The sequence below is a fragment of the Vitis riparia genome, chromosome 8 (genome assembly GCF_004353265.1).
Source record: "Vitis riparia cultivar Riparia Gloire de Montpellier isolate 1030 chromosome 8, EGFV_Vit.rip_1.0, whole genome shotgun sequence".
Taxonomy (NCBI): Eukaryota; Viridiplantae; Streptophyta; class Magnoliopsida; order Vitales; family Vitaceae; genus Vitis; species Vitis riparia.
Genome location: NC_048438.1, coordinates 17,699,188 through 17,726,168, shown reverse-complemented (window position 1 = coordinate 17,726,168; position 26,981 = coordinate 17,699,188). Strand labels below are relative to the sequence as shown.

Below are 26,981 nucleotides of genomic sequence, written 5' to 3'. Positions count from 1 at the left end.
AGGGAAATTGATCTCATGTCATGACAATGTCGCTCATAATAATAGTTTCGCAAAACAGTAGATTTGAAACAAAAAGAAAAATTAAAAACCTTCATATAGTTGACTGTGTCATACAATTACACAAGTATGATACAAGTGGTGTAAAATATAGGGGTACATGCCAAGTAGAGGTTTGAGGGTGAGGATGGGTTTAATCAAAGTTCGTCATTAAGATTAACAGATACTAGTGGTGGTGATGCTTGATCCTGCTGAAACTGCGTGCACTGTCTCGAAACGCTTAAACTTTGTAGCCACAGGCTGTCAGCCAGAATACAGTCGGAGTCATTGTTACGGTGCCATGACCAAAATGCATGCGTCTGGTTTAATACCCTCAATCGCCCATGTCCAAAACTTGGCTCTCTGTACACTGAGAGGGAGGCGCTTGTCGGCTTCTCAAACCTACATCAGCAACACGACAAGACCGTTGTTTTGCTTTTACCCTTTTCAAACTGCTTACACTCTTCATCACTAGTAAAGATGTATTTAATTAAATATAATAATATTCTCCCCAATGGAAAACGTGTAAGACGAAGGACTCGTCTACATGGCATAAAAAATTCACACGCCACTCACGTCGAAACCGATGTAGAATAATTAGAATTAGAATTCAACGGACGGTTTTAATTTCCATGGTTATCAATGACCCCACCTTGGAGCTGAGTTTCGAATTGGATTGGCACTCAATTCCTTTTTGAAATTAGAATTGGGATGGGGGTCGCCGTGTTGGATTTTAATATTTGGATGATCTAATCCAGTGAGTGGGCACACAGCACACTGGTGAATTTCAAGGCTATCAAAATCAATACACAAATGACTCATTTTCCTGAGATGTTCGATGGGCCCAATTTAGTCAAGAGTTCAAATTTAAGAATACTCACGTTAAAGCAAGTCCTTCTCTGTTTCCTCCATCCCCAATTGTTACATGTATGGGCCCGCATTCATCTGCCTTGTTCTTGTAAACCCTTGTCTGCAGTAAAATAGAAATGAAAGCAGTTTGTAAAACAAGTTATTTTTTCCTAAGAGGGAAAAACAGGCATACCTTATAAGCTTTTCCCCTTTTTCCAGCAAAAACAATTATATTAGAATTAAGTGATTTCTCCTAGTTCTTTTTTGAACTTAATTTCTTTTCTAACATATTTAGTGAATAAATGCTTCAATCGTTATTAGGCTACTTAAAAAAAATAATAATAAATGAATGAAAATATGATATAAACCAATTGGAGGAACCAAATAAGTGAAAGCAAATTGAATAAATGACTCACAAATCGTTCGTAGGCATGAACATGGCCAGCAAAAACCACATCAACCCTAGCCTCATACAACAGCTTCTCCATGGCTTTCCTCATGCTCTCTCCTTCCCCCTTATGGGCCAGATTAGTATTATACCATGGCGCGTGAATGAGCACAATAAGCCACGGCGTCCTCCTCCTATCAACCTTACCCAGATCCCCCTTCAGCCACTTGTACTGAGCGGATTTCTCATCGAACTCAGCATAAGAACCCAACATGATAACATGGCACCCAGCAACCTCAAAAGAGTAGTAGAGGTTGGAGGTGGAGCCACTCTCTTGGAAAGGCATCGGCCACCTAGAATTAAAGGCTTTGAAGCCATCGGGGTAGATGATGGGGAAGATCTCAATCTCATGGTTGCCTTCAGTGACCATCCAGGGGCGGTGGCTGGCGTACGGCTCCACAAGGCGGCCGAAGGAGTCCCAAAGGGGCTGATGGCTATCGGCATAAGAGAGATCACCGGGTAATAAAAGCACGTCGTAGTTTGTTCTGTTGACATGGTTCAGGGTCGATGCTGTCCATTCTGTTTGCCCTAGATCTCCTGCCACACTCCCCAGTAATTAGAAAGTAACACTTTATTCTTATTCTTATTCTTATTATTATTTTCTAATTTTTATATGAAGCTAATGTTATAGATGCCATATACATATGAACGCAAGTATACTTAAAGGAAAAAAAATACGTATCGCTTCCCTTTTTAGCCGTTTTGCGTAAGCTTAAAGCATGAACCAACACACCCACCCACACACAATGTTTGCGCTATTATTTCTTGATGGCAAACTCATTAATTTGGTACCCTGTCTTGGTAAATGTCCAACACACACATAACTCACCAACCACTGCAAATTCAATGGGAAAGCTGGAAGGAGGTGTTTTGAAGTAAAATTCTTGCCCTGAACCTCCACATCTGTAGTAGTACAGTGTCCCAGCCTCCAACGGTCCGATCTCAACATGGTGAATCTTGCCGGAGCTGTAAAAGAAGTAATTATACGAGGTATGCTCCCCTGTCGCAGACGCTTCGTATTTTCCGGGCATCTTTCCATACTCTACTATGGAACGTGCGCTTTTATCGTCTGTGATCCATGAAACCTTCATGCGATCCCTCCCCACTAGCGAAATGTGAACCTAACATGACCGTAGGAAGAAACCAAAAAATAGGCAAAAGGGAAGTTCATGTAAGAATAATTATGGAGATGTGGGAGAGGGAGAAAGAATATCAGAGATATTAATAACCTGTTGAGGATCGGAGTCCGATCGGTGGTGCGGAGTGAAGATGAGCCTTCGAGGTGGCTGTCTGGAATAATCAGAAGATGCATGTGACCGTGGAAGTTGAATTGATGATAAGATGGTTAGGAGATGGAAGGAAACGGTTAGCCAACTTTTCTCCATATTGTTGTCTGCAAATTAAGGCATATGCGGTATACTCCTGAGTCTGGGAGTGGATGTATATATATATAAATATAAGACATAAATAATTGGATAGGAATGGCGTCAAGGAAGATGCATTGGCATAATTTTGGATATGCTTTCAGCAATGACCATGTAAAAGTCATCCTCTCTGGTCTGTATGTTTGGAATCAGAAAGCTCAAGGGAAGTATGAGATCAGATAGAATAAGGGGAAATATGGGAGGGGGGGAAAATGATGAAATTAAAGGATGAGTTTGAACTTCTATTCAAATTTTGTTGTGCCGCTTCCCTTGGGATACTAGAGGTGGAGGTCCTGTTAACCTCGTGAATTTTTTTTTTTTTTTTTTTTTTTTATGTGATGAATAATAAATTTGCCCTTATTATATATTTAATTTATATTGCAATAATTATAAAATTACAAAACAAGATTAAGTATACTAACAAATTTAAATCAAAGGAAGTTTTCATGTTTGAATGATAATTTCCAAAGAAAGTTAAAATGTTTTTGTGAGAAATTTAAATGATATGAAAAAAATGATGATTCAAAGACTTAACATATCTAAGAGCGTATTTAATAATGTTTTTATTTGAAGTATTTTTACTAAAAATATTTTTAAAAGAAACATTTATTAAATGTTTCTTTAAAAAACATTACAAGAGATTTTTTAGTAGAATAAGTGATTTTTTAAATTTTGTTAAATAATAACTTTTTTTCAAAAACAAATTTTTAGATTAAAAATGCGTTTTAAAAATACTGTCAAACCAACTTTAAGAAACATTTTAAGATGGGTTTCACTGATACATTTCAGTGTAAATATTTTGATGTGCTTCAAAATTAATTTCCTTTATCCGGACTTAAAAATGATATTTAATCATTAAATGGATAATATGCATTTTATGCCAAAACTTTCGGTCCAATTCTATAAAAAATGACTTATAAAGATTTTAAGGACTACGCAAGTTATTGGAAGGTTCAGACCTTGAATTGCAAACATTTTTTAAATTATAAGTGCAAATAGTCGATGTTATTTTAAAAGAGTTGAATTGATCGGAGAATTAACTCAACAAGTTAAGCTCATTCGATTGAGGAAAAATTAAGGGTCTAAATTAATTTTTTTTCCCTCTTTCAATAGTTGGTGTATAGTCGGTGCAATACAATTGAAGTTATTTGTAATTACAATATTCCACTTACCAAAGAAAATGTGGTTAAAAGCACACTGTATTAATTCTTCATTTCCACCAAATAAATGCCCTGAAATGAGTCCACCACGCAGTCCCTGTAAGGTTAAGATGTATCTTTCTTTTAATTCATTTTCCTTTTTCCCCTCCACAGTTAAGGCTATGTTTGGTTTCCGAAAAGTACAAAGGAAAGAAAAAAAATGCTAAGGAAAATGATTTTCTCATGTTTGGTTGTCTTATGAAAAATATCAAAGAAAATCAAATATAATTAAAACTAATTAAAAACTTATGTATTTTAAAATTATTTAATATTTATATTGATGAGTTAAAATAAATAAAATGAATTTGAAGTAACAAAAAAAATAATTTATCAACTTTTAATCTATTCTTTTATTTTCCTTCATTTTTTCTTTCCTTCTACTCTTTCTTTGTATTTTCTTTCCCTCGCATTTTTTCGAAAATCAAACATAGTATAAGGGTTTAGAAATTAAGGCTGTTGGTTTGGATTATTGGTTGCGTCACTCCAATAACTTGTGCTATGTGTCACGCGGGAACTTGCTACTTTTCTCTCTCCTTGCATATATATATATATTTAATTCTTATTATTTATATCCTAATTTTATTCACACTCGTTCAAGGACTTAATCTCAACCTTGATAAATACTATTACGATATCTTAATATTTTCCCATCTTTTAATTCATGGCTCATGCACTCGAACTATTAAATTAATAATTTATTAACAATTATACACGCTTTATCTTCTAATTGTATATTAATGGCCAAATTTTCAATCCATATTTGTCTAAAAAATTACTTTTTATACCCGTAATTTAATCATATGAAATTTTAAAAAGAAAAAAAATATATGATCATCAGCCTCCTTCTTTTCAATTCATTTTATTGTAATTTTTTTAATTACTAATTACCATATAAGATAAAGGTTTAGAGATTTTAATTAACTTTTTGTAATTATGAAATCATAAAATCATGGAGTATTTATAGGTTGGTATTATCCACTCATAGATCTCAAAATTTGCCTCAAGTCCATTTTCCTTTCTTATCTTTCTCCCATTTTTCTCTCCCACTCACACCTCACCACCAGCTCCCCCCCTCTCCCTTACTTCCTTGATCTCTCCCTCCTCTCTCGCTTCTCTATATTTCCCTCACTTCCTCTCACCCCACCCATTTTCATTTTTTTTTTACATTCTTCTTTTTCCCTTACCTCCACTACCACTCCTTCCCACCTCCCGTCCACAGTTTCTTCAAGAAATGAGTAAGTTGTACTTTTTCATTTTCTTATTTATTTATTCATTTTATTTTTTCTTTTTATATTAATTGTTCATATTTTGTTGAGTTTGCTTGATTGAGCTTAGATATTTGTTTCACTTAGAATTTGTATATTAGATGTTGATCTTAAGCTTGTTCTATAATTTTGATTTTGATTTATTTAATTTAAATTTATTGATATTTGGATTTTGGATATTGTTTGTGGACTTTTAACCTTGGGCATGTTGGTTTTTGGATGTTTGTTTTGAGTTTGATTTTAATTGATTTGGGACCTTATGATTTTAGATTGTTGATATTTTTGTTGGGATTATTCATTTGGGTTTGAGCTCATTACTTTATCATCAGGCTTGTTGAATTTGGGTTTGAATATTTGTTTTAGGCTTTACACATTTTTGGATATTTACTTTGGATTCATTTTTGCTTTGTATGGGTCCATTTCAATACTATTATTGATATTTTGTTAACTGAGAATGAATTTGTGACACATGAGAATGAAATTTTATAAAGGAAAATGAGATTGATTAAAGCCAACATGTGTTCTAATGACACATATTTGATATGATTTGTGAACTAAAATGACACTCAAATAACCCAATTTGACCTAAATTCGAAGCTAGAAGTTTTTCCTAGCTTAAGGCATTGATCTGACTTATTAAGAAAGCTAGAATGGAGAGGAAACACCTAATTAAATATGGTTTGCTGGTCTAGAATCCATTCTATTGGACTTGGCAAGTAAGCCTAGAAGGAAGAAGTCATAATTGCTACCTTACATTCTTCTTCTTAGTATGCTTGAAAGGAAAGGTAGTAACTTTAGAGTTAAAAGAAATAGAATATAGTATGACAGGATCTATAGCTTTGAGCTTGAACGTCTTTTAGCTCTTGTTCACAATCCAATTTCTATTGAATCAATGAAAGGAGATGTCGATAAGGGTATAATAAAGGATAGGATTTATGATGGCTTCAAATTATGAGTTTAACTTTTATTTTGAAGATTCATCTCGGATTTAAGAGAATAAAAGGGCGCAAAATGAAACCATTTTTAGATTTTGAAATATCAAGGAGTAAAATAAGAAATTGAACGAGTCAAGAATCATGGAATTTAAGGAAATGCAAGATGAAGATATCATAAGTTTGGGATATGAGGATTGATCATTATGGAATAAGAAATAAGACACATAAACATGGACAATGAGGTATGAGCCAATTCAACAAGTTTGAATGGAAACTTGGAACTCAAATCCTAGTGCCAACATCTACTTTGACTTTTAGGAGAAATTTAAAGCACTTTCCAAAGTCCATTTTGGGCAAGCTATACACGTTTGAAGCAAAATGGTCAAAGAAGAATGTTGTTGAGTTTGAAATTCACTGTGCATTTCGAACTGAGCCATTTGATTTTGAATTGGACTTCCCTCTTCCACTTATAAGTTTGAAATTGACTTCTAATTCACCCAAATTTCAAACTTAGCCACTGGTGATTGCGTTTGAGCCTCAAGACACTTTGAAATGAGTTCCAAATGTCTCCATCCAATTCAAAGTGTCTTGTACTTGTTTAGAACTTGTACTTTTTGAAAAATTTTAAGTTGTTTATGATTTTTTTGTGTAATAAGTGGTCAATGAAAGTGTATTACATATTAAGTCATTGATGATACTATATAAACTCTCTTAGTTCTAAGGTTTTGGAAATCTTTTGAGGAGTTTGACATTTTTGTGGGGAAGAAGACAAGAACTTCAATTTGTTTCTTTTATTCTTTATTGAATATATTGCTTTTAATTTCTTTTGATTTAAAATAGGAATTTTTATTCTATTATGGATTGTGCATGTGACATCACCCCTATGAAAGGCTAAAAGCCAACTTTGGGGCTAAAGCATGAAAACCTAAGGGTTATGAAACTTAAAGAGATAATGAATAAATTGTTATAACAATGAGATTAATTACTACTTGAGTTATAATTTATCAATTTTGTTTTTACTCTATCCTTGTGAAATAGTGTAGGGAATGATACAATAAGTTATTACCTAATATTAGTGATTCTTTATAATTTTTTATCATTAATTATCATCGTTTTTTTTATCGTTATCTGTCCCATAACAAAACTACAAGGAATAAGAGTTTAAAAGTCAAATATTAAAATAGTAATTCATTTGATTTATATGATGGTTTTAAAAGTCTATTTTAAAAAGGAAAAATTAGATTTCAGATACAATATTAAATTTTAGAGATTAAGTTGATCATGAGCGGCTAAAGATCCTTAAACCCTAAGATCATATTACTTAAAAGACCATTGTTCTCTCTAATTTCTATATCCTAAGTAAGATTATGGAAAGCCACAAACTTGAATCAATTGAATATAAAATCAATATTCGTCTTGTTATTAATTTAATTTTTTTCTTACTTTCATTTCATAAAAGTTAATTCTTATATTGCTTTTCACTTCAAGATTTAAATAAAGGTGATTTATTTATCCTTGTATTGACAAATTCTATAAACCAGTCCCTAAGGACGATACACAGAATACTATAAAAACTGTAATAGTTTTTTTTTTTTTCTTGACCATAACTACTACGTATTAGGCTTAAGTATTTTGGTATAATAAAGAACATCAGTTAGAGAGTTAAAAAAACGTTAAATAGGACATGAGACTTTAAGCAAAAGGAGATCATTGAACTTGTTGTAAGTTTGTTTGGGTACATATTTTCTTTTTCCACTTTTATTTAGTTTCATTTTTATTGACAAGAGTACATATCCTTATATATATATATATATATATATATATATATTGGATGTATACATAGTTAAATATTTGATAATTTAGAAATTTTGTTTTAATAATAATTATAAAAAAAAAACAGTCCAACAATCACATTTTAATAAAATAATAGTTTTCTTTTTTTCTTTTTAACATAAGAAAGTTTTCTTAATAAAAAATTCAGAAAAATATCAAATTTAGACAAATATCTTTACGAGAATGTAAAAAATTGTTTTTAATAAAATTTCAAAACAATGACTTTTAATAACAACTATTTGGAAATTATTTTTTTTTAATAAAAATTAGCTAGAAAATATATTTTAAAATAAAACCATTTTTCCTTAATAAGAATGGAATTAAATTAATTTTTATAAAATGAGGTCTTAAATATTTTTTTAATAAGAATATGATGAGAATCTTTTTTATAAATTACAGTTGTATAAATCATTTTCTCAATAAAATTGGATTAAAAATATTTTCGTAAATAAAATTTGAAAAAAAAATCAATTCATTTTTAAATAAATTACAAAAATCTTCTTTCTAGATGAATTGAAAACCTTTTAAATAAAAATTGAATTGAAATAGTTTTTTTTAAAAAAAAAAATTGGTAAACTAATCTCCGTCTTCATAAAATCCAAAAATTCTTTCTCAATAAAATTGTAATCCTTGGGAATAAATTTGTAAAATTCTTTCTCTAAATAAATTGATAATAAAGAATTTTTTTAGATAAAATCCAAAAAAATATTTTTAATAAAATTTGGTTGTAATTCCTTTTTATGAACTTGTAAATATCTTTCTTTTAAGTTTGTAGAATTTTTTTAATAAAATAACTTGTATTATTCTTGTAATTTGTTTTTATATTATTTCATGTACTTGTATTATTCTTTTTCTCATAATTAATTAATTAATTATTACAGTTCCATTCATTCATTTAGTAGAAACTTATTTAATTTTCAATATATAACTTGACTCTCAAATCTGTTTTTGTTTTATAAACTTGTTTTTTACTTTTTAGTGTTTTACTTTTTCTTTTTAAAAAATAAAAAAATAAGTGACAACTCCAATTTAAAAAAAAAAATTACGATTTTATTTCTTATTTTTTTCCTTTTAAAAATAAATAAAAATAAGTCATAACTCCGACTTTTTCCAAAAAAAAAAATCAATTTTCCAAGTAGAACAACTTTTGTCATAAAGAGGAGACACCGCGAAGAATGTGTGAATCCATGCCACCCTTTACTTTAAAATTATATCATTAACTCCAAATAATTTAAATAGGGAATGGAATATAAGCATATGTGCAGGGAATATCCAAATTTGTAATCATATGCATTTCCAACTCATTTTCTAACTAACAAGGGCTTGGAAAGTCAAGGGTTGGGCACTATGTTTTCTCTACTTTTTTTAATTTACAATATTATCGCATTTAATCTTTGTAAAGTTTGACTATTTGTTGTAATGAAAGAAAAAGGCCTTTATAATTGAATTAAATAAATATCTGATAATTACTTATGATGATCCCTGCCTTTTCTCTTTTTACTTTTAATAATTAAAATCTTTCAAAATGGAATTCTCTTTTTGCCCCTATGAGAATTTATGAAAAATAAGCCTCCAGAAAAAGCATGGATCACGCAATTTGGAATTGGCAAAACTACTAACCATGTGAACACGTAGATTTATTACGTGGAAGTAAGGAGATGTCCAGAGCCGAACGACACTGGATTTGCGTGAAACGTTACAACCGTGACCATGATGACGTATGCCATATAAACAATTTCAAAATTAAACACCAGAATTCAAACAACTAAAGAAACGGGTCAAGTGCTTTTGTATCTTATATAGACCCTTCCTCCTCCCTCTTTCCTCCACCGCTCTTCCTTCTTCTTGGTGGCTATGGCGGTTAGGACGTGGTTTAGTATACTGGCATTGGCCATGGTGGTTGTACAACTAATTGGGACTGCTATGGCGTATGAACGTCCACCGGCCCGGAAAATGTATATCGTCCTTGGCGACGAAGATCAGGATCCCACTCATCCGGACCAGGTTTCAATCTTGTTGTTTCTGCCTGAATTTTTCTTCGTTTTACTTTCTGATTCATTGAGACGCGGGGGAGTTCAGGGTTGTGAGGGAGGGTGTTTGGCGGTTAGGAAAATAGGATTAGGGGGTTGGGATTGGATGGGCTGACTTTGAGGTTGGCTGCAAGTTGGGTGTTGGGTGGATCAAATTCATTGTCTCGTGAACTAGTCTTTTGTTTGGTATTGAAATTTGGGGTGGGAATTCTAATTTCTACTGGCATGAATTTAGAATAGCCAACTGATGAGTATGCATGGGTGATGTGTCTAAATTTAAGGGAGAGACGATAAAAAAAATAAAAAAATGAAAGCTCTAAATTTTGCTGTTGCGTATATGATTCAGGTGCATATATCTATGGCTGGCGCAGACAAGATGAGAATAACATGGATGACCAAGGATGGAACTCCTGCAGAGGTACATTATGGTACAGTTCAAGGAGAACTTGGCAGCTCTGCCACCGGGAGTACCCGTTCTTACGAGTATGCCATGTACACATCGGGCACAATTCACGATGTGGTCATTGGACCACTGAACGCAAATACTGTATATTATTACCGCTGTGGCTCCTCCGGTCCCGAATTCAGCTTCAAAACCCCACCTTCTCAGTTCCCCATCAGAATTGCAGTTGCAGGTCCGTATATGCCACCACTTCTTAATTTCAGTTCATATTGTGGATGGTTGATCCCAGGTTAGATTTCATTTCATGCATGTACAGGTGATTTTGGACAGACGGAATGGACAAAGTCCACCCTGGACCATATATCCAAATCCAACTACGACTTGCTTCTTCTGGCCGGAGACTTGTCATACGCAGATTTTTATCAGCCATTGTGGGACTCTTTTGGGCGGCTGGTTGAGCCCCTGGCTAGCCAGAGGCCTTGGATGACCGCGACAGGCAACCACGACGTTGAGAAAATCATCGTTGTCCACCCGGAGAAGTTCACATCCTACAATGCAAGATGGCACATGCCCTTTGAGGAGAGTGGCTCTACTTCGAACCTCTATTATTCCTTTGAAGTTGCCGGAGTTCACGTGGTGGTGTTGGGATCTTACACTGACTTTGGCTCAGACTCCGACCAGTACAAGTGGCTTCAAGCGGATTTGGGGAAAGTTGATCGGAAGAGAACCCCCTGGCTGGTGGTGATGCTCCATGCCCCATGGTACAACTCTAATTCCGCTCATCAGGGTGAGGAAGAATCAGATGGAATGAGAGACTCCATGGAAGAAATGCTTTATAAAGCTCGAGTGGATGTGGTCTTTGCTGGCCACGTCCATGCTTATGAGCGCTTTGTAAGTTCCCTTCTCCCCATCTTCACGAATCACACCCATATCTCAATCAAATCACACTATTGAATTAATTCTCTTGTCTCTGCTTCTCATTTACTGCAGGACCGAGTTTATCAAGGCAAAACTGACAAGTGTGGTCCAGTCTATATAACCATTGGGGACGGCGGCAACAGAGAAGGCCTTGCGACCAAGTGATTAAGCTGCTTAAACTTCTATCATCACTACTACCCACTTAGATTAATTCATTGTATTGATTCTAATTTCTACCAACTACTGTTTTCGGTATTGCAGGTACAATGACCCAAAACCCGATATTTCACTCTTCAGAGAGGCGAGCTTTGGACATGGGCAGTTGAATGTGGTGGACGGGAACACGATGGAGTGGACGTGGCATAGGAATGATGATGACCAATCTGTTGCCGCAGACTCTGTCACGTTGAAAAGCCTCGCAACTGAACCAGGCTGCAACTAATTAAGCTGTAAAAGGATGTGAGCGAGATGGAATTGGGAGCTCTGTTCAGGAAGGCCTCCATTTTTAGTGGTTGTTGAATTCTGGAACAATTAATTGTCAGATTCAAATGTTCCTCCTTTCTTAGTTCCCTTTTCCCATGGATTCAGATTCTTTGGTATCCGCTTGGAATAAAAAAGCCTACTTGTATGTCATAGGCTTTCTGCCAATTACCTGCATCTCTGTTCATAATTCATATCAAATAAACATAATTCAGCTCAGCAAGCTTCCGAATAAGTTTATTATTATTTGGGCATTTAGTATACAAAAGTCTTCGCCTCCCATTTTGTCTTCTCATCGTGCCAACCATTCGGGTAAAGATAATTTTAGACTTTTAGTAATCATTTGCTTGATTCGTGAATAACTAGGATTAGTATAATGCTCTCTCTTTCTCTCACCATTTAAAATGATTCCTCCTTGTAATTTTAAAATATTTTAATGTATGACCCCTTAGTAACGTGAGTGAAATTGAAAATCTGATCAAATTCATCAAATCGATTTAATTTTTAATAATCATAAAGGTCAATGTAATTTTAAAATTTTCAAAGAAGTGATATTATCTGTTTGATTTGTTTAATTTAGATTTATTGATATTTGAAGTTTGTGGACTTTTAGACTTGGGCATGTTGGTTTGTAGATGTTTGTTTTGGGTTTAATTTTAATTCAGTATGGGCCTTATAATTTTATATTGTTGATACTTTTATTAGGATATTTGGGTTTGGGCTCATCATTTCGTCATTGGGCTTATCGAATTTAGGTTGGATTTGTGACGTGTGGAGGCCGAATGCCATAGAAGAAAATGAGACTCAAGAAGACGTTAAATAGGACATGAAACCTAAGTAAAGAGCGTGTTTGATTACACTTTTTTTTTCCCCATTTTTATTTAATTTCATTTCTCTTGACTTCTACAAATATCCTTTTATATATATTTATCGGTGGTATAGAGTTAAATATTTGACAAAAGTTGTTTTAATTCACTAATTTAAAAAAACATATATATAGAAAAAATAACTTCAACTTTTATAAACCAATTTTATTTCATCTATCTAAAATTATTTTAAAATACATGTACTATTTCACAAGTTACATTTATTTCATAAAATGACTTTTTTACTTGTTCGAATAATGATACCAATTGACAATTTTTTAAAAATTATTAAAATAAGAAATTGAAAAATTAAAATTAAAATTTAAAAAAAAAAACTTTAAACCAAAAAATATAGAAATAAAATATTAACTTTCACTTTGTTAAATGATACTAATAAAAAATATAGATATCGAGAAAGAGTTGGAAATACAATAAAAATCAATATTTTAATTTTTACATTTTTAAGTTTTTTGGTTTTAATTGTATATAATTTTTAAAATTTTAAATTGTATTTATTTTTTAAGTATTTATTTTTAATTATATTTTTAATTTTTAAAATTTCTTATTTTATTATTGATGCTAACTAATAAAATTTTTATTCAAATTTATTAAAAGAAAAAAAGAGAAGATGAGTATTTAAAATTATTATTAATTAGGGAATTAAAAATATTTTATTTATTATTTGTGGATTCCAAAGAATTTTTTCAAAACGATTTGTATCTAATATTATATAATAAAAAAAATTATAATATGTTTATTTATAAGATATTTTTATCAAATGAAAATGATAAATTAATTTTTTGATAATTTTATTTAATATTATCAAGTTAAAGGGTATTTCGATAAATAAATATTTTACTTATAGAAAAGTGCATGTATTTTAAAATATTTTTAAATAAATGAATATAAAACTTATTTATAAAAGTTATATTTTATCAAATTTGTGAGTCAAAACTGACTTTTTCCTAAATATTTAGTAGTATAGAAATTTTGTTTTAATAAAATCAAGGGTCCAACAATCATGTTTTCTTAAAATAATAGTTTAAGAAAATATTATTTTTAATAAAAGAAAGCTTTCTTAATAAAAAATTTGAAAAAATGTTTTTAGGGGAATCCATAAAATTGTTTTAAAAAAAATGTTTTTAATAACTACTATTTGGAAATTTATTTGTTTAATTAAAATTACCAAGAAATAAATAAAATTATCCAAAAAAATAATTTTAATAAAATCGTCCAAAAAATTAATTTTTAAATAAAACTCTCTTCCCTTAATAAGAATGAGATTAAATTAATTTTTATAAAATGAGGTCTTAAAGATTTTTTTTAACAAGAATAGGATGAGAATCTTTTATATATATATATATATATATATATATATATATATAAATTATAGTTGTAAATTTTTGTAAATAAAATTTGTAAAAAAAAAAAAAATCGATTCCTTTGTAAATGAAATCAAATTTTAAATAAGAATTTAATTGGAAGATTTTATTTTTTTTTAATAAATTGGTAAACTAATCTCTTTGTGAATAAAATTCAAAAATTATTTCTTAATAAAATTGTAATCTTTGGGAATAAATTTGTCAAATTATTTCTCTAAATAAATTGATAATAAAGAATCTTTTTCTACATAAAATCAAAAAACAATATTTTTAATAAAGTTGGGTTGAAATTCCTTTTTAGGAATTTGTAAATATCTTTATTTAAGTTTGTAGAATTTTTTTTAAAATAAAATAACAATTGGATCAAAACATTTTTGAAAATAAATTTGTAAAATTCACACTTCTTCTTAATAAGGTCAATAAAAATCATTTCTTGTAAATAAAATTAAATATTTTATAAAAAAATTGAAGCATCATGAATAAATAAATTCAAATCACTAATTTGAAATTGTAGTTAACTTAAATAATTCTTTGAAAACTTTTGAAAATTGTATCATGATATTTGAAATAATAAAATATTTCTAATAAATTATTTTGTGCATTTCTCATGCATCATTTTTATATATTTTTGTAATTTGTTTTGCATTATTTCATGTAATTGTATTTTTTTTTTAATATTCATAATTAATTAATTATCATAATTCACTTCATTTGTTTAGTAGATATTATAGGTATACAGATTTAGAATAGTGTTAGGGCTTATCATCGTATTTTTCCAATAGGTAACCTAACTTAATCCTTGAATGAGTTTTTTGTTTACAAACTTTTTTTTTTTATTTAAAAGTCACATTAGAATTTTATTTCTTATTTTGTTTTTTCTTTTAAAAACAATGAGCAATTCCAACTTTTTCAAAACATCAAATTTTCATATAAAAATAAGGTGGTGTTTGTTTTTTTGACTTTTTGTTAAAAGCAATTTAGTTTTAGAATTTAAGTTATTTATTTTTCTATTTTTTCATGACTTCTTATAAACTTTTTACTAAATAGAAAAAGTCAAAATATGTAATTTTTTCTAAATAGAAAAAATAACTTATTGATTTTTTTTATTTTTTAATACTTAATAAAAATAAAATACTATAAAAACAAACAATTTAATATTTAACACTATTATGCATTAAGGTTTCATTTAGAATTAAATAAAAAAACAAACACCACCTCTGGCTGTGAAATGGGGATGCACGTGAAGAATATGGATTCATACTATCTTTTACTCTAAAATTATATAATTAACTTCAAATAATTTAAACACATAAATGATGTAAACATATGTTTATGGAATATCCAAATTTGTAATTGTTTGTATTTCCAACTCATTTTTAAATTATGTTTTCTTCGTCATATTCTCTAGCTAACACAGGCTTCGATAGTCACCATGTTTTCCCTAATTTTTAATTTACAATATTATTACATTTAATCTTTGGAAACCGTATTAGGTAAAGTTTGACGACTTGTTGTGATAAAAGAAAAGGTCTTTATAATTTATAAATATCTTATAATTACTTTTGATGTTCCCTGGCTTTCTTTATTTACTTTTAATAATTAAAATCTTTCCAAATTGAATTCTCTTTTCCCCCATTTTCATAAATATTCATGAGAATTTGCTCACTCGAAATCTCATATCCTAATATATAATTTTTAATAAAATATGATATATTAAGATATTATGATATTTTAAGGTAATATATTTAATGAATAAAAAATAATATAAAATTTATTATTTTTAATATTTAAAATAAAAATTATATCATATTACAATATTTTTTATTTAAAAAATTGAAAATTTTCTTATATTTAATCATATTTATGATTAAAATATTTAAACTTTATAAATAAAAAATTTATATATTATATTATTTAATATATAAAAATAATTTATATACTATATATTAAATAAAAAATTGATAAAAAAAAATTAAATTTATAATATATGAAATATATGCATCTCATATCTTAACACGAAATTAAAATACCTAAGAGATATTAAACATATCTTGGATAGAAAACGAGAGTTGATAATATATCCCACAATTTATGTTATGTAATCACGTATTTGGTTGGATATTTTCATAACAAAAAGATAAGAATATAATATCTTAGATGTTATATTCAGCCAACATAAAGGAATCGGGTTAAATGCTCCGTGTCTTATATATACACTTCCTCCCCCTCTTTCCTCCACCGCTCTTCCTTCTTCTTGGTGGCTATGGCGGTTAAGACCTGGTTTAGTTTACTGGCATTGGCCATGGTAGTTGCACAACTAATTGGGACTGGTATGGCGTATGAACGCCCACCGGCCCGGAAAATGTATATCGTCCTTGACGACGACGATCAGGATCCCACTCATCCGGAACAGGTTTCAATCTTGCTGTTTCTGCCTGAATTTTTCTTCGTTTTACTTTCTGATTCATTGAGAAGCGGGGGAGTTCTGGGTTGTGAGGGAGAGTGTTTGGCGGTTAGGAAAAGAGGATTAGGGAGGTTGGGATTGGATGGGCTGACTTTGAGGTTGGCTGCAAGTTGAGTGTTGGGGTGGATCAAATTCATTTTCTCGTGAACTAGTCTTTTGTTTGGTATTGAAATTTGGGGTGGGAATTCTAATTTCTACTGGCGTGAAAATTCTCTAAAATGTTGTTGCAAGTTTAGAATAGCCAACTGATGAGTATGCATGGATGATGTGTCTAAATTTAAGGGAGGGACAATAAAAATAAATATATGAAAGCTCTGAATTTTTCTGTTGCGCATACGATGCAGGTGCATATATCCATGGTTGGAGCAGACAAGATGAGAATAACATGGATGACCAAGGATGAAACTCCTGCAGAAGTACATTATGGGACAGCTCAAGGCCAACTTGGCAGCTCTGCCACCGGGAGTACCCGTTCATACAAGTATGTCATGTACACATCGGGCACAATTCACGATGTGGTCATTGGACCATTGAACGCAAATACTGTATATTATTACCGCTGTGGCTCCTCCGGTCCCGAATTCAGCTTCAAAACCCCACCTTCTCAGTTCCCCATCAGAATTGCAGTTGCAGGTCCGTATATGCCACCACTTCTTAATTTCAGTTCATATTGTGGATGGATGATACCAGGTTGGATTTCATTTCATGCATGTACAGGTGATTTTGGACAGACGGAATGGACAAAGTCGACCCTGGACCACATATCCAAATCCAACTACGACTTGCTTCTTCTGGCCGGAGACTTGTCATACGCAGATTTTTATCAGCCACTGTGGGACTCTTTTGGGCGGCTGGTTGAGCCCCTGGCTAGCCAGAGGCCTTGGATGACCGCGACAGGCAACCACGACGTTGAGAAAATCATCATTGTCCACCCGGAGAAGTGCACATCCTACAATGCAAGATGGCACATGCCCTTTGAGGAGAGTGGCTCTACTTCGAACCTCTATTATTCCTTTGAAGTTGCCGGAGTTCATGTGGTGGTGTTGGGATCCTACACTGACTTTGGCTCAGACTCCGACCAGTACAAGTGGCTTCAAGCGGATTTGGGGAAAGTTGATCGGAAGAGAACCCCCTGGCTGGTGGTGATGCTTCATGCCCCATGGTACAACTCTAATTCCGCTCATCAGGGTGAGGAAGAATCAGATGGAATGAGAGACTCCATGGAAGAAATGCTTTATAAAGCTCGAGTGGATGTCGTCTTTGCTGGCCACGTCCATGCTTATGAGCGCTTTGTAAGTTCCCTTCCCCCATCTTCACGAATCACACCCATATCTCAATCAAATCACACTAATTCCATTGTCTCTGCTTCTCATTTACTGCAGGACCGAGTTTATCAAGGCAAAACTGACAAGTGTGGTCCAGTCTATATAACCATTGGGGACGGCGGCAACAGAGAAGGCCTTGCGACCAAGTGATTAAGCTGCTTAAACTTCTATCATCCCTACTACCCACTTGGATTAATTCATTGTATTGATTTTCATTTCTACCAACTACTGTTTTCGGTTTTTGCAGGTACATTGACCCAAAACCCGATATTTCACTCTTCAGAGAGGCGAGCTTTGGACATGGGCAGTTGAATGTGGTGGACGGGAACGCGATGGAGTGGACGTGGCATAGGAATGATGATGACCAATCTGTTGCTTCGGACTCCGTCACGTTGAAAAGCCTCGCAACTGAACCAGGCTGCAACTAATTAAGCTGTAAAAGGATGTGAGCTAGGGATGGAATTGGGAGCTCTGTTCAGGAAGGCCTCCATTTTAGTGGTCGTTGACTAGTGGAAAAATAAATGGTCGGATTCAAATGTTCCTCCTTTCTTAGTTCCCTTTTCCCTTGGATTCAGGCGCTTTCATTCCGTACAATTTTATATGCTTGGAATAAAAAAATAAAAAAAAGGCCTATTCATTCTGCCAATTACTTGCATATACATAATTTATATCAAATAAACATAAGTTAATTTTGACATTTTATTCGGATGCTTGCTGAGCTAAGTTTATTATTATTTGGGCATTTAGTATACAAAATTCTTGCCGTTTTGTTATCTCATTTAATTTTAAATGACAATTTTAGTAATCTATTATTGAATTCGTGACTAACTAAGACTAAAAGTGTGTTTGATGGTGTTTCTAAGTTTTATAACATTTGAAAATTTTCATTTAAAAATATTAAAAACATTTCTTATAATAACTGTTAAACGCACTTTAATATAATATCCTCTCCTTTTCTCGCCATTTTAAATGATTTTTCCTTATATAAGTTCAAAAATATTTATACAATGTCCTCTCCTTTTCTCACCATTTAAAGTTATTCTTCCTTATATAAGTTCAAAAATATTTCAATATATGACTCTCAGTAACATAAATGAAATTGAAAAACTGATCAAATCCATCAAATATAATCAAATTTGATCAAATCTATTTAATTTTTAATAATTATAGAAGTCAATTTAATTTAAAATTTTTGAAAAATGATGGTTATCGGTTTGGTTTATAATATGTTTGACAATATTTTTTTAAAAAAAAACACCCTTAACCTTAAAATGTTTTTAAGAAAAATATGATGTTTGACAAAATTTATGAAATATTTTGAAAAAATTTAGTGATAAAAAATCATTAGTATTTAGAAAAACACTAGATGATTATCTTAATTTTTTTTTAAAAAAAATGATTTTATTAAAAATTTTCGAATAAAAATACTATCAAACATGCTTTAGAGTATATTTGTTAGTTATTTTAAGAAATATTTTTAGTATTTTTAATACTTGAAAAATAAAAAAAAATTCAAATGTTATAAATACCAAAAACACTTTTTAGAATTAATATCAAACACACTCTTAATTACTTTATATTTTAATAGATAAAAACAAAACTAAACCAACACATGAAGACTTCCATATCTTATAATTTATAGGATGAATTTATTTGCAATTTATTCTTACATATATATTTTACAAAGTATATTAAAGTAATTCATTATTATTAAATTATGATCAAATTAATCTTCAAATATATTCATTTATATTTTTTGCTAGAAATTTTAAATGTATTTTTAACTTTAAATCCAAGTTATTTTTAATTAATTTTGAAAGTAAATTAGACATAAATTGTGCATCTAATTAATCATGCGAATCAAACCAAATTAATTTTAAATAAACTTTAGTTTGGTTCATATTTTCTATTATTAAAAAGATTGGTTTGATTTTAATTTAACTATAAAGTCAACTACAAGTTCGGTTTAATTGGATTTAGTTAATTTTATTATTTTAAAAAATAGATTATAGCACATGTTTTACAAACACCTCATCACTTTACCATTCATATAAGTATTGATTTAGTTAGAATCAAAAGATACATAAAATATATGACATTTAAGTCATATTTGGTTTGCAGAAATAAATAGGAATGGCAATGGGGCGGGTTCGGGATGGGTTGCCCCCATCCCAACCCCGCCCCGTTTATTAAAAATAATTTTCATCCCCGTCCCGTTTAAAAAATTAAACTGGGCGGGCGGGGCGGGGATACTTTAAAAAATTTTAATTATATTAAAATAAATATATTTTATAAATAATAAAATTATTATATTTTTTATAATTTATTTTATTAAAATTTTTTATTATTATCTATATATTAAAAATAGTAAAATAAAATTTTAAATTAAATTTATTTTAAAATTGAAATTAAATTAATTTTAAAATTTAAATTAAATTAATTTTTAAAATTAATTTTATATGTAAATGGGATGGGGCGGGGTGAGATGGGGCAATACCTAAACCCGCCTCGAGTTAAAAAAAAATCTCATACCCGTCCCAAACCCGTTTAATAAATTTTAACCCCGTCTCATTAGGGACAGGGCGGGGCGGGTACCCAAAAAAACCTGTCCCATTGTCATCCCTAGAAATAAAGAATGAGAATGAATATCTTATTCATTCTCATGTTTAGATGACTTAAAGGAATATGAGAATGAAATAAAAGATGATTCTAATGGAAATAAAATCTTACTTATACTTTAAATTTTAATTAAACCCCATCAAGAGGTATTTTGATTTCTTAATATAAGTTATTTTTAAAACACTTTTAAAAATTTTAAAAGTTGAAAATAGATAAGTTGTTTTTATTTTGTAAAAAACAGAAATTATAAATTCAATTTATATAGTATATACTAAATTTAATTCACGTCTTATTAAAAATAAAAATAATTTTATTTTATATGATTTTATATATATTATGAAATCATAATTAATTCATTTATTTAAAAATAAAAAATAATTATTTACAATTAAAAATTTCTAATATTATTATATTTTAAATGAATTTTAAAATAAATAAAATTTAATTTTTAAGATATAAATGAGCTAAAATTTTCATTATATGTATACATTTATTGAGTTCAATAGAGATCATATTTTGAATTATTTTATTTGATTTATGAAAATAAAAAAATATTTTAAACTACATGCATCAATATTATTATTTATTTATTTATAGTTTCATTTATATTTTTACTTAATACTTAAATAGAAACAAATTATCGTTCCCATTTCCGCTTACCATTTAGGCATTTACTTGGAATTAGAACATACATAGAATAGGTGACACTTGGTCTAAGCTGAGATCCGGTCGGATCGGGTCGAATTCCATAGAAGTGGGGTGAACTGGTATTCGTATATATCCGGGCTTGTCTGTGAGTTGTGAGCGAATCCAGAGGGAGAGGAAGAGAGATGCAAGGTGTTGGTGGTGGAATTGGAGGGCTGAGACGTTGTTGGGCTCAATGGAGTCGAGCAGGTTGCTTAAACAGCAGCAGCAAAAGAGGGGCAACTGTGCTAGGGTTTATGGGAGGAGCTAGGGTTTTCTCGCTATCAGCAGCTGCAGCTTCCTCGCCCTCCTCTTTATTGGAAAAGGAGGAGGTCACTTCTCGCATTATCCATCTCCTCAAATCCACCCCTTTTATTGATCCCTCCAAGGTATTTTCTCTCTTTCCCTTCTATCGTTTCCGTTTGGTTCCCGAGAAAATGCAGGTAATTAAAATTACTTTATTAAGAGTTCAGTTTTTTCATTTTCGCAAAGCCTTAACAACTCATAATGTAGGGCTCCAAGTTTCATTCTCCTTTTTTTTTTTACTCCCTGTCAGCCACCAATGAGAGTCTTAATTTGGGATTCTGAAAATGGTTGGGATTTGAATATGGACCACATCTTTTAGGTGTCCGTGATTTCTAGTGTGGATTCTTAAGGAGAATTATGCCTCATTTCATTATGATATTTGATTGAATGACATCTTATTTTACCTATATGGCTATACCTCTATTTACTTGCTTCGATCTTTGATTTTTTTTCTTCTATAGGGATTCATTGATATCACATAATTATGTGGGCATATCAATCAATTACAGCTCTAAATGTAAAAATAGAAAACTGATCAATCCCATTTAGCTTCCTTAAAAAACTAGAATAGTACTGAGCCAGGGCTTTCAGGCATCCTTGTTTCCTTTATCTTTGACCTTGCATTGTTTTTACGTGTAAACTTGAGCTTCTACAAACTTCCAGTTTGAAGGGTTTTTCATTATCGAAATTGAACTGGATGCAATCAGCATGCCCCTTGGTTGTCATTTTAGATTAGGTGTCACTCTTTAAACATTAATGCTGGTAAGGAGGATACTTCAAGGCAAGCAAATGAACCGACGTAGAATGTCATTGATACCATCCACAGACTTTGAGCAAGTGTATTTAGATCTAATACAATTTTGTATAGTGGGGACAAGGGATCGTTTCAAACCATGTAGTGTCTATGAAAGATTTAGGGCAAAGGCCTGTGGACCAAGGTCTTAATTCTTAGGAATGTTAACAAGGGAGCCTGGGAAGGGATGTCTAGTTCCATCAATTGCCTGGGCCTTACTGACCTCTATAGGGCTGTTTGACCCTCAAGGTGGCCTATGGTGTCAGTTTGATTCTATTTGGTCTCTTGGGGAGACGTATGGGCTTTAGGCAGGAGCCTTCTAGCCTTCCACATGTAGTTAATATCCTTGTGTAATGCCGAGGCTGTCAGCTCAACATAATTGAGGCTACATGAAATCCTATTTAGAGGTTCATGTGCCTTGAGAAGGGTACTTGGTGAACACCTTAAACTTCATTGAGAATCTAGTTCACTTGGAGGCCTTTATGCTAACTTTTGTAGTTGTTTGCGAGGCTTGCCTTCGGTGGAGTGATGGAGGCTGTCACAAAGAGAAAAAACCAGAATCTTTAAAGAATTTTGTTTTAAACTCATAAGTGAATGATTCCCGGGACTAGGTTTAGATAATGGTCATCTTTTGAGGCCTCAACTTGAGAGCTGCATACCTCATGGAACCTATTTTTTGTTCTGTATTTCTCTGACATGTTTCTTTATTGGACCATGTTATCTCTGTTATGGTGGCTATTTTTAATTTAATTTGAGACACTAGACACTATGTTAACTATGCCCTATGTGGGATAGCTTCTGAAGAATATGTTTGGCTACTAAGGAAAGAAAAAAATGTTAAGGAAAATTATTTTCTTATGTTTGGTTGTCCTATGAAGAATATCTAAGAAAATGAAATATAATTAAAATTAATTAAAAATTTAGGCATTTTCAATTTTTTTAATCTTTATATCAAATAGTTGAAATAAGTAAAATGAGTTTGAAATAGCTTATAAAATTAATTTATTGACTTTAAATCTATTTTTTAATTCTTTCACTTTTTCTTTCCTTGCATTTTTCCTCTCCATTTTCTATCCTTCATATTTTCTAGGAATCAAACATAGCCTAAATGTTTAAAGCAACGTTTGAAGGTCACATGAATTTTTTAAGGTGCTTGGATAGAACTCTCAGATGTGAGTGGCACACTTTTAAATGTAATTTATCTACATTTGGGAAAGCTACGGAGACTCTTGTTTTTCTTCAAACATGATTCGGAAAGTAGTTTTTTATTCAATTAAAAAAATTTTAAATGTCATTATCCTTTTTTTTTTTTTTTTTTTTTTGATAGGTGTCATTTTCCTTGTTTTTTTAGTAAAAATTACTTTAAAATATAGTTCCTAAGCATAAATTCAATCACATGATAATAGTAACTACTTTTATTTGTATTTCTATTGTTAAATGTAGAAGTTCAAAGCTATCCAATACTGGCCGCTAATTTATTTGGTTATGCTAGTTCTCATCCATAGAATGGCAAGATAATGGTAAGATATTAAATTTTTTGTTTCTTTTTTTTCTTTTCCTTATCATTTTTATTATTTTTATTATTTTCAAATATAAAAATAAAAGGAGGAAAGGCTTATTGTTTTTGTGCTAATGCTGTGAGACTTGCTCCTTCTGTATGATACTTTTGGTGGGCTTCAAGCCTTGGGTCCTTCCACCATGTAAAGACCAATTTTTTTCATGGTATCTATTAAGTTAATTGGGTATTGGGTGAAATACATATCACCTTTGTGAATGCATGTCTGTTGTTTTTGGTGGGCTTCAGACCTTGGGTCCTTCCACCATGTAAAGACCTATTGCATAGTATTTGTTCAGTTTATTGGGTATTGGGGGAAATCCATATGGCCTTTGCAAATACCTGCTGGCCCTTATCAGGCAGATTCCCTGGGGGTTCACTTGAGACCTGAGGTGCCCCCCTTGGGACATGTTGGAGGAGTTCAGATTCCATCCTCTCAGGAGGAATCTCTGGTGAGCATAGCCTCCGACAGGAAAAATCATCCATTGGACAAATTATTTATCAAACTCATTAGCATGTGTAAGTTTATGGATAGGGTTCTAGAAGTCGGTGTTTTCTGCTTGCATAGGTGAGAATTCTGGAGCGCTAATCCTTTCACCTAGCTCAAAGCCACCTTTTCCAGAGTTATCTTTGGTATGTAATAGTAGTGATAGCATATAAAGGACACTAAATTGTAAATTTTTCTCTTGTTTGAGCCTTGGAGGCGAAGGGAGGTTTGTTTCTTGTATCCCTTGAGTCCCTCTTTTAGCAGCTCTTTTTAATACAAGTTGATTCTTTATCTGTGTGTATATATATATATATAAAAAGACATATAAAGGGCACTAAAGGGGGTGCAACCCACGAACCTGCATAGCATGCATGGTAAGGAAAAATAAGAAAAGAAGCGACAGAGAGTTGTCCTAAAAAAGACCTTTTTAAGGACTTAAAACTCTCAATGGACTCTGAGAATGTTATTTTTGGGGTTGCTGAATGTGACCACTGATGGGGTGGCATTTGGCAGATAGGCTCTAGTATGACGTTTTTTTCTACTTTCTACTGTGAATGGGTCTATTCTCTGACCTGAGACCAGGTTCTGTTTCTGCTGGCTATTCAATCCGCTGCAATTAAATAAGAATCAAACAGTATACAACAAAAGCCACTTTATCCATGAAACCTTCCAGCCTGCTTGCTTGCTGGGAGAAAATATATAACGCTAGAAATTTTTATTCCTGCCCCCTTCCCTTCCCCAACACGCGCCTGCTCTTGCACTCTCAAACACACACCAATGCATGCATGCACACACCAACCACCTCTCTCTTCTTCCTCGACTTTTTGGATGATTGCTTTTGGTTCTACCAAATCTTATGTTCTTTTTGACAGGCAAAATGAGAGAATATATCAAAAAGAACATCAAAGAAAAATCATTTGCAAGAATATAGGATTTGGAAATTGCCAAATCTTATGTTCTTGCAAATGTTTTTTTTTCTTCTTTTCCTTTTCTTCTTTTGTGGAGTTCATGATGAAACACATTGCTCGGTCATTCTGGCAATTAGAATGACCTTAAATTTAATTGGAATTTCAATACAAGATCATATAGAAAATATAGAAAAAAAAAAAAGAAAGAAAAGAAAACTACTGATTATGGATCTTTTCCTGTTGATAAGACTGAAATATTAAAAACCAAGACAAGGAGTGAAATGTATGTTTGGCATTTTTGTACACTGTTGTTGGTGACAGCTGCATGATATCAACACCTCCAAATTCACAATTCCTGACTTTGTGGATCCTTAATATATTTGATTATTTTCCTTGTATAAAAATATGTGAGAGGTAAACATGAAAATTAACATTATTTTACAGGTTAGTCCAACAGCTAGTTTCAAGAATGACTTACAACTAGATATGTTAGACAACGTGGAAGTAATGATGGCTGTGGAAGAAGAATTTGCGGTTGACATCCCTGACACTGAAGCAAACAAAATTTCAACCGCAGCTCATCTCATAGACTATATCTCAACCCATCCACAAGCCAAATGAGAATTGGAAATGTTTGCAGGTGAAGTCTTATTTTCAATATTGTTATGTTTTAATGCCTGTCATGTTCATCAATAGTTTGTAATAATTTTCTTGTGGGCATTTTAAGACACCTTTGCCACATTTTTATGTCTCCCAAAATTCGAGCACCGTCCTTTGGATCTCATGACTATGTTTGTGAAAGTCAAATATGGTTATTTTCTTACTGCTTTGATGTGAACTTGGAAAATTTCCCCAATGAATTAATAAATTGTGGTCCTTACCAAAGGGGTGGATAATGAAGCAACAAGAAGAATGGTGGACCATGGATGTACTTTTGGTAATTTTTGGCTTTTGAAAAGGCGAATGATTTTTTTTTTTTTTAGAATTTTATTTATTATTATTCTTAATACCATCTCCATGCAAAATATGAGGATAGGAGAGCCCCTCTGAAGTCTATAGCTCTGTGTTTTCGGCTTAGGTGTTTCCTAAGCAACCTACAAAGCTAGCAATACTGAGTGACACAAGGCTTTGGAAGCTCTAAGTGCTTAGTGGCTTGGACCTGTCTATAGGCATCCATGCAACTCTTTGGAAGCCTCATGGTTGATGAGAACTCATAACGTCTCTTAAATGATAAAAAAATTTCTAGTCTTTACAAGCAATTTACAAGAAACAGAGAATTCTCTAGATTTCTTTTCATCGTTCTAGGGACTTACATCCAACTCTCAAGAAAGGTAGAGAGACTTTTGGACGACTCTGAAAGTATTCTACATGTTCTGACTATCTGAAGGATAATTTGGGTATAAATTGAAATGCGGGTTTGTTGGGGAGCCGCAAGTATGGGACAATGGGAAGCAATAATGAATCATAGGGTATAAGAAAGAAGTGACGTTATTTGTTTGGGTGGCTGGATTCCACATTTTATTCCTTCGCGTATTTTGTTTTCTTTGGCCTCAAAGTTGAGGTTCTTTATTGAAGTGATTTTAGAAAGCGGTTTCCACTTCTTGGCTGTTCAGATCACCCATTTCGAGAGTGATAAGTCATCAATCACTCTAAAATCCTAAAATCCTTTCATTTGCCCTAAAGGCCTTGCAAATTTTGCTTTTTAGGCTAATTGTAATTTTGTAAACTCTTAAAAAATTATGTCATTACAAATTTGGTGATTTGTTTGGGGA

The 26,981-nt window shown here is 31.7% G+C and overlaps 4 protein-coding genes across 4 annotated transcripts; 3 read left to right on the top strand and 1 right to left on the bottom strand.

The window, feature by feature from the left end:
* Positions 1–62: 62 nt before the first annotated feature.
* On the bottom strand, positions 63–2,719 carry LOC117920069 (purple acid phosphatase 22-like). The gene is made up of 5 exons (XM_034837422.1): positions 2,563–2,719; positions 2,163–2,454; positions 1,302–1,870; positions 918–1,006; positions 63–438 (listed from the first exon to the last, which is right to left on the bottom strand). Exons 1-5 carry the CDS (start codon positions 2,716–2,718, stop codon positions 195–197), a joined length of 1,350 nt encoding a protein of 449 aa, XP_034693313.1. The 5' UTR covers position 2,719; the 3' UTR covers positions 63–194.
* A 7,053-nt stretch (positions 2,720–9,772) lies between these two features.
* On the top strand, positions 9,773–11,988 carry LOC117920126 (probable purple acid phosphatase 20). Its single transcript, XM_034837483.1, has 5 exons — positions 9,773–9,993; positions 10,366–10,654; positions 10,739–11,313; positions 11,413–11,501; positions 11,602–11,988. Exons 1-5 carry the CDS (start codon positions 9,844–9,846, stop codon positions 11,780–11,782), a joined length of 1,284 nt encoding a protein of 427 aa, XP_034693374.1. The 5' UTR covers positions 9,773–9,843; the 3' UTR covers positions 11,783–11,988.
* Positions 11,989–16,361: 4,373 nt separating this feature from the next.
* LOC117921193 (probable purple acid phosphatase 20) lies at positions 16,362–18,427 on the top strand. Its single transcript, XM_034839011.1, has 5 exons — positions 16,362–16,481; positions 16,877–17,165; positions 17,250–17,824; positions 17,915–18,003; positions 18,105–18,427. The coding sequence occupies exons 1-5, from the start codon at positions 16,371–16,373 to the stop codon at positions 18,283–18,285; spliced, it is 1,245 nt and encodes a 414-aa protein (XP_034694902.1). The 5' UTR covers positions 16,362–16,370; the 3' UTR covers positions 18,286–18,427.
* Positions 18,428–21,201: 2,774 nt separating this feature from the next.
* On the top strand, positions 21,202–26,150 carry LOC117919539 (acyl carrier protein 2, mitochondrial-like). Its single transcript, XM_034836694.1, has 2 exons — positions 21,202–21,549; positions 25,654–26,150. Exons 1-2 carry the CDS (start codon positions 21,307–21,309, stop codon positions 25,828–25,830), a joined length of 420 nt encoding a protein of 139 aa, XP_034692585.1. The 5' UTR covers positions 21,202–21,306; the 3' UTR covers positions 25,831–26,150.
* Positions 26,151–26,981: the final 831 nt, after the last annotated feature.

Excerpts from the sequence above, each read along its gene's own strand:
- LOC117920069 (XM_034837422.1), bottom strand. The coding sequence starts at position 2,718 with ATGGAGAAAAGTTGGCTAACCGTTTCCTTCCATCTCCTAACCATCTTA. Across the intron at positions 1,871-2,162 it reads CATTGAATTTGCAGTGGTTG|GAGATCTAGGGCAAACAGAA; the intron begins GTGAGTTATGTG and ends GGAGTGTGGCAG. Across the intron at positions 439-917 it reads AGAGAAGGACTTGCTTTAAC|GTTTGAGAAGCCGACAAGCG; the intron begins GTGAGTATTCTT and ends TTGCTGATGTAG.
- LOC117920126 (XM_034837483.1), top strand. The coding sequence starts at position 9,844 with ATGGCGGTTAGGACGTGGTTTAGTATACTGGCATTGGCCATGGTGGTT. Across the intron at positions 9,994-10,365 it reads ATCCCACTCATCCGGACCAG|GTGCATATATCTATGGCTGG; the intron begins GTTTCAATCTTG and ends TATATGATTCAG. Across the intron at positions 11,502-11,601 it reads AGAGAAGGCCTTGCGACCAA|GTACAATGACCCAAAACCCG; the intron begins GTGATTAAGCTG and ends TCGGTATTGCAG.
- LOC117921193 (XM_034839011.1), top strand. The coding sequence starts at position 16,371 with ATGGTAGTTGCACAACTAATTGGGACTGGTATGGCGTATGAACGCCCA. Across the intron at positions 16,482-16,876 it reads ATCCCACTCATCCGGAACAG|GTGCATATATCCATGGTTGG; the intron begins GTTTCAATCTTG and ends CATACGATGCAG. Across the intron at positions 17,825-17,914 it reads TCCATGCTTATGAGCGCTTT|GACCGAGTTTATCAAGGCAA; the intron begins GTAAGTTCCCTT and ends CATTTACTGCAG.
- LOC117919539 (XM_034836694.1), top strand. The coding sequence starts at position 21,307 with ATGCAAGGTGTTGGTGGTGGAATTGGAGGGCTGAGACGTTGTTGGGCT. Across the intron at positions 21,550-25,653 it reads CTTTTATTGATCCCTCCAAG|GTTAGTCCAACAGCTAGTTT; the intron begins GTATTTTCTCTC and ends ATTATTTTACAG.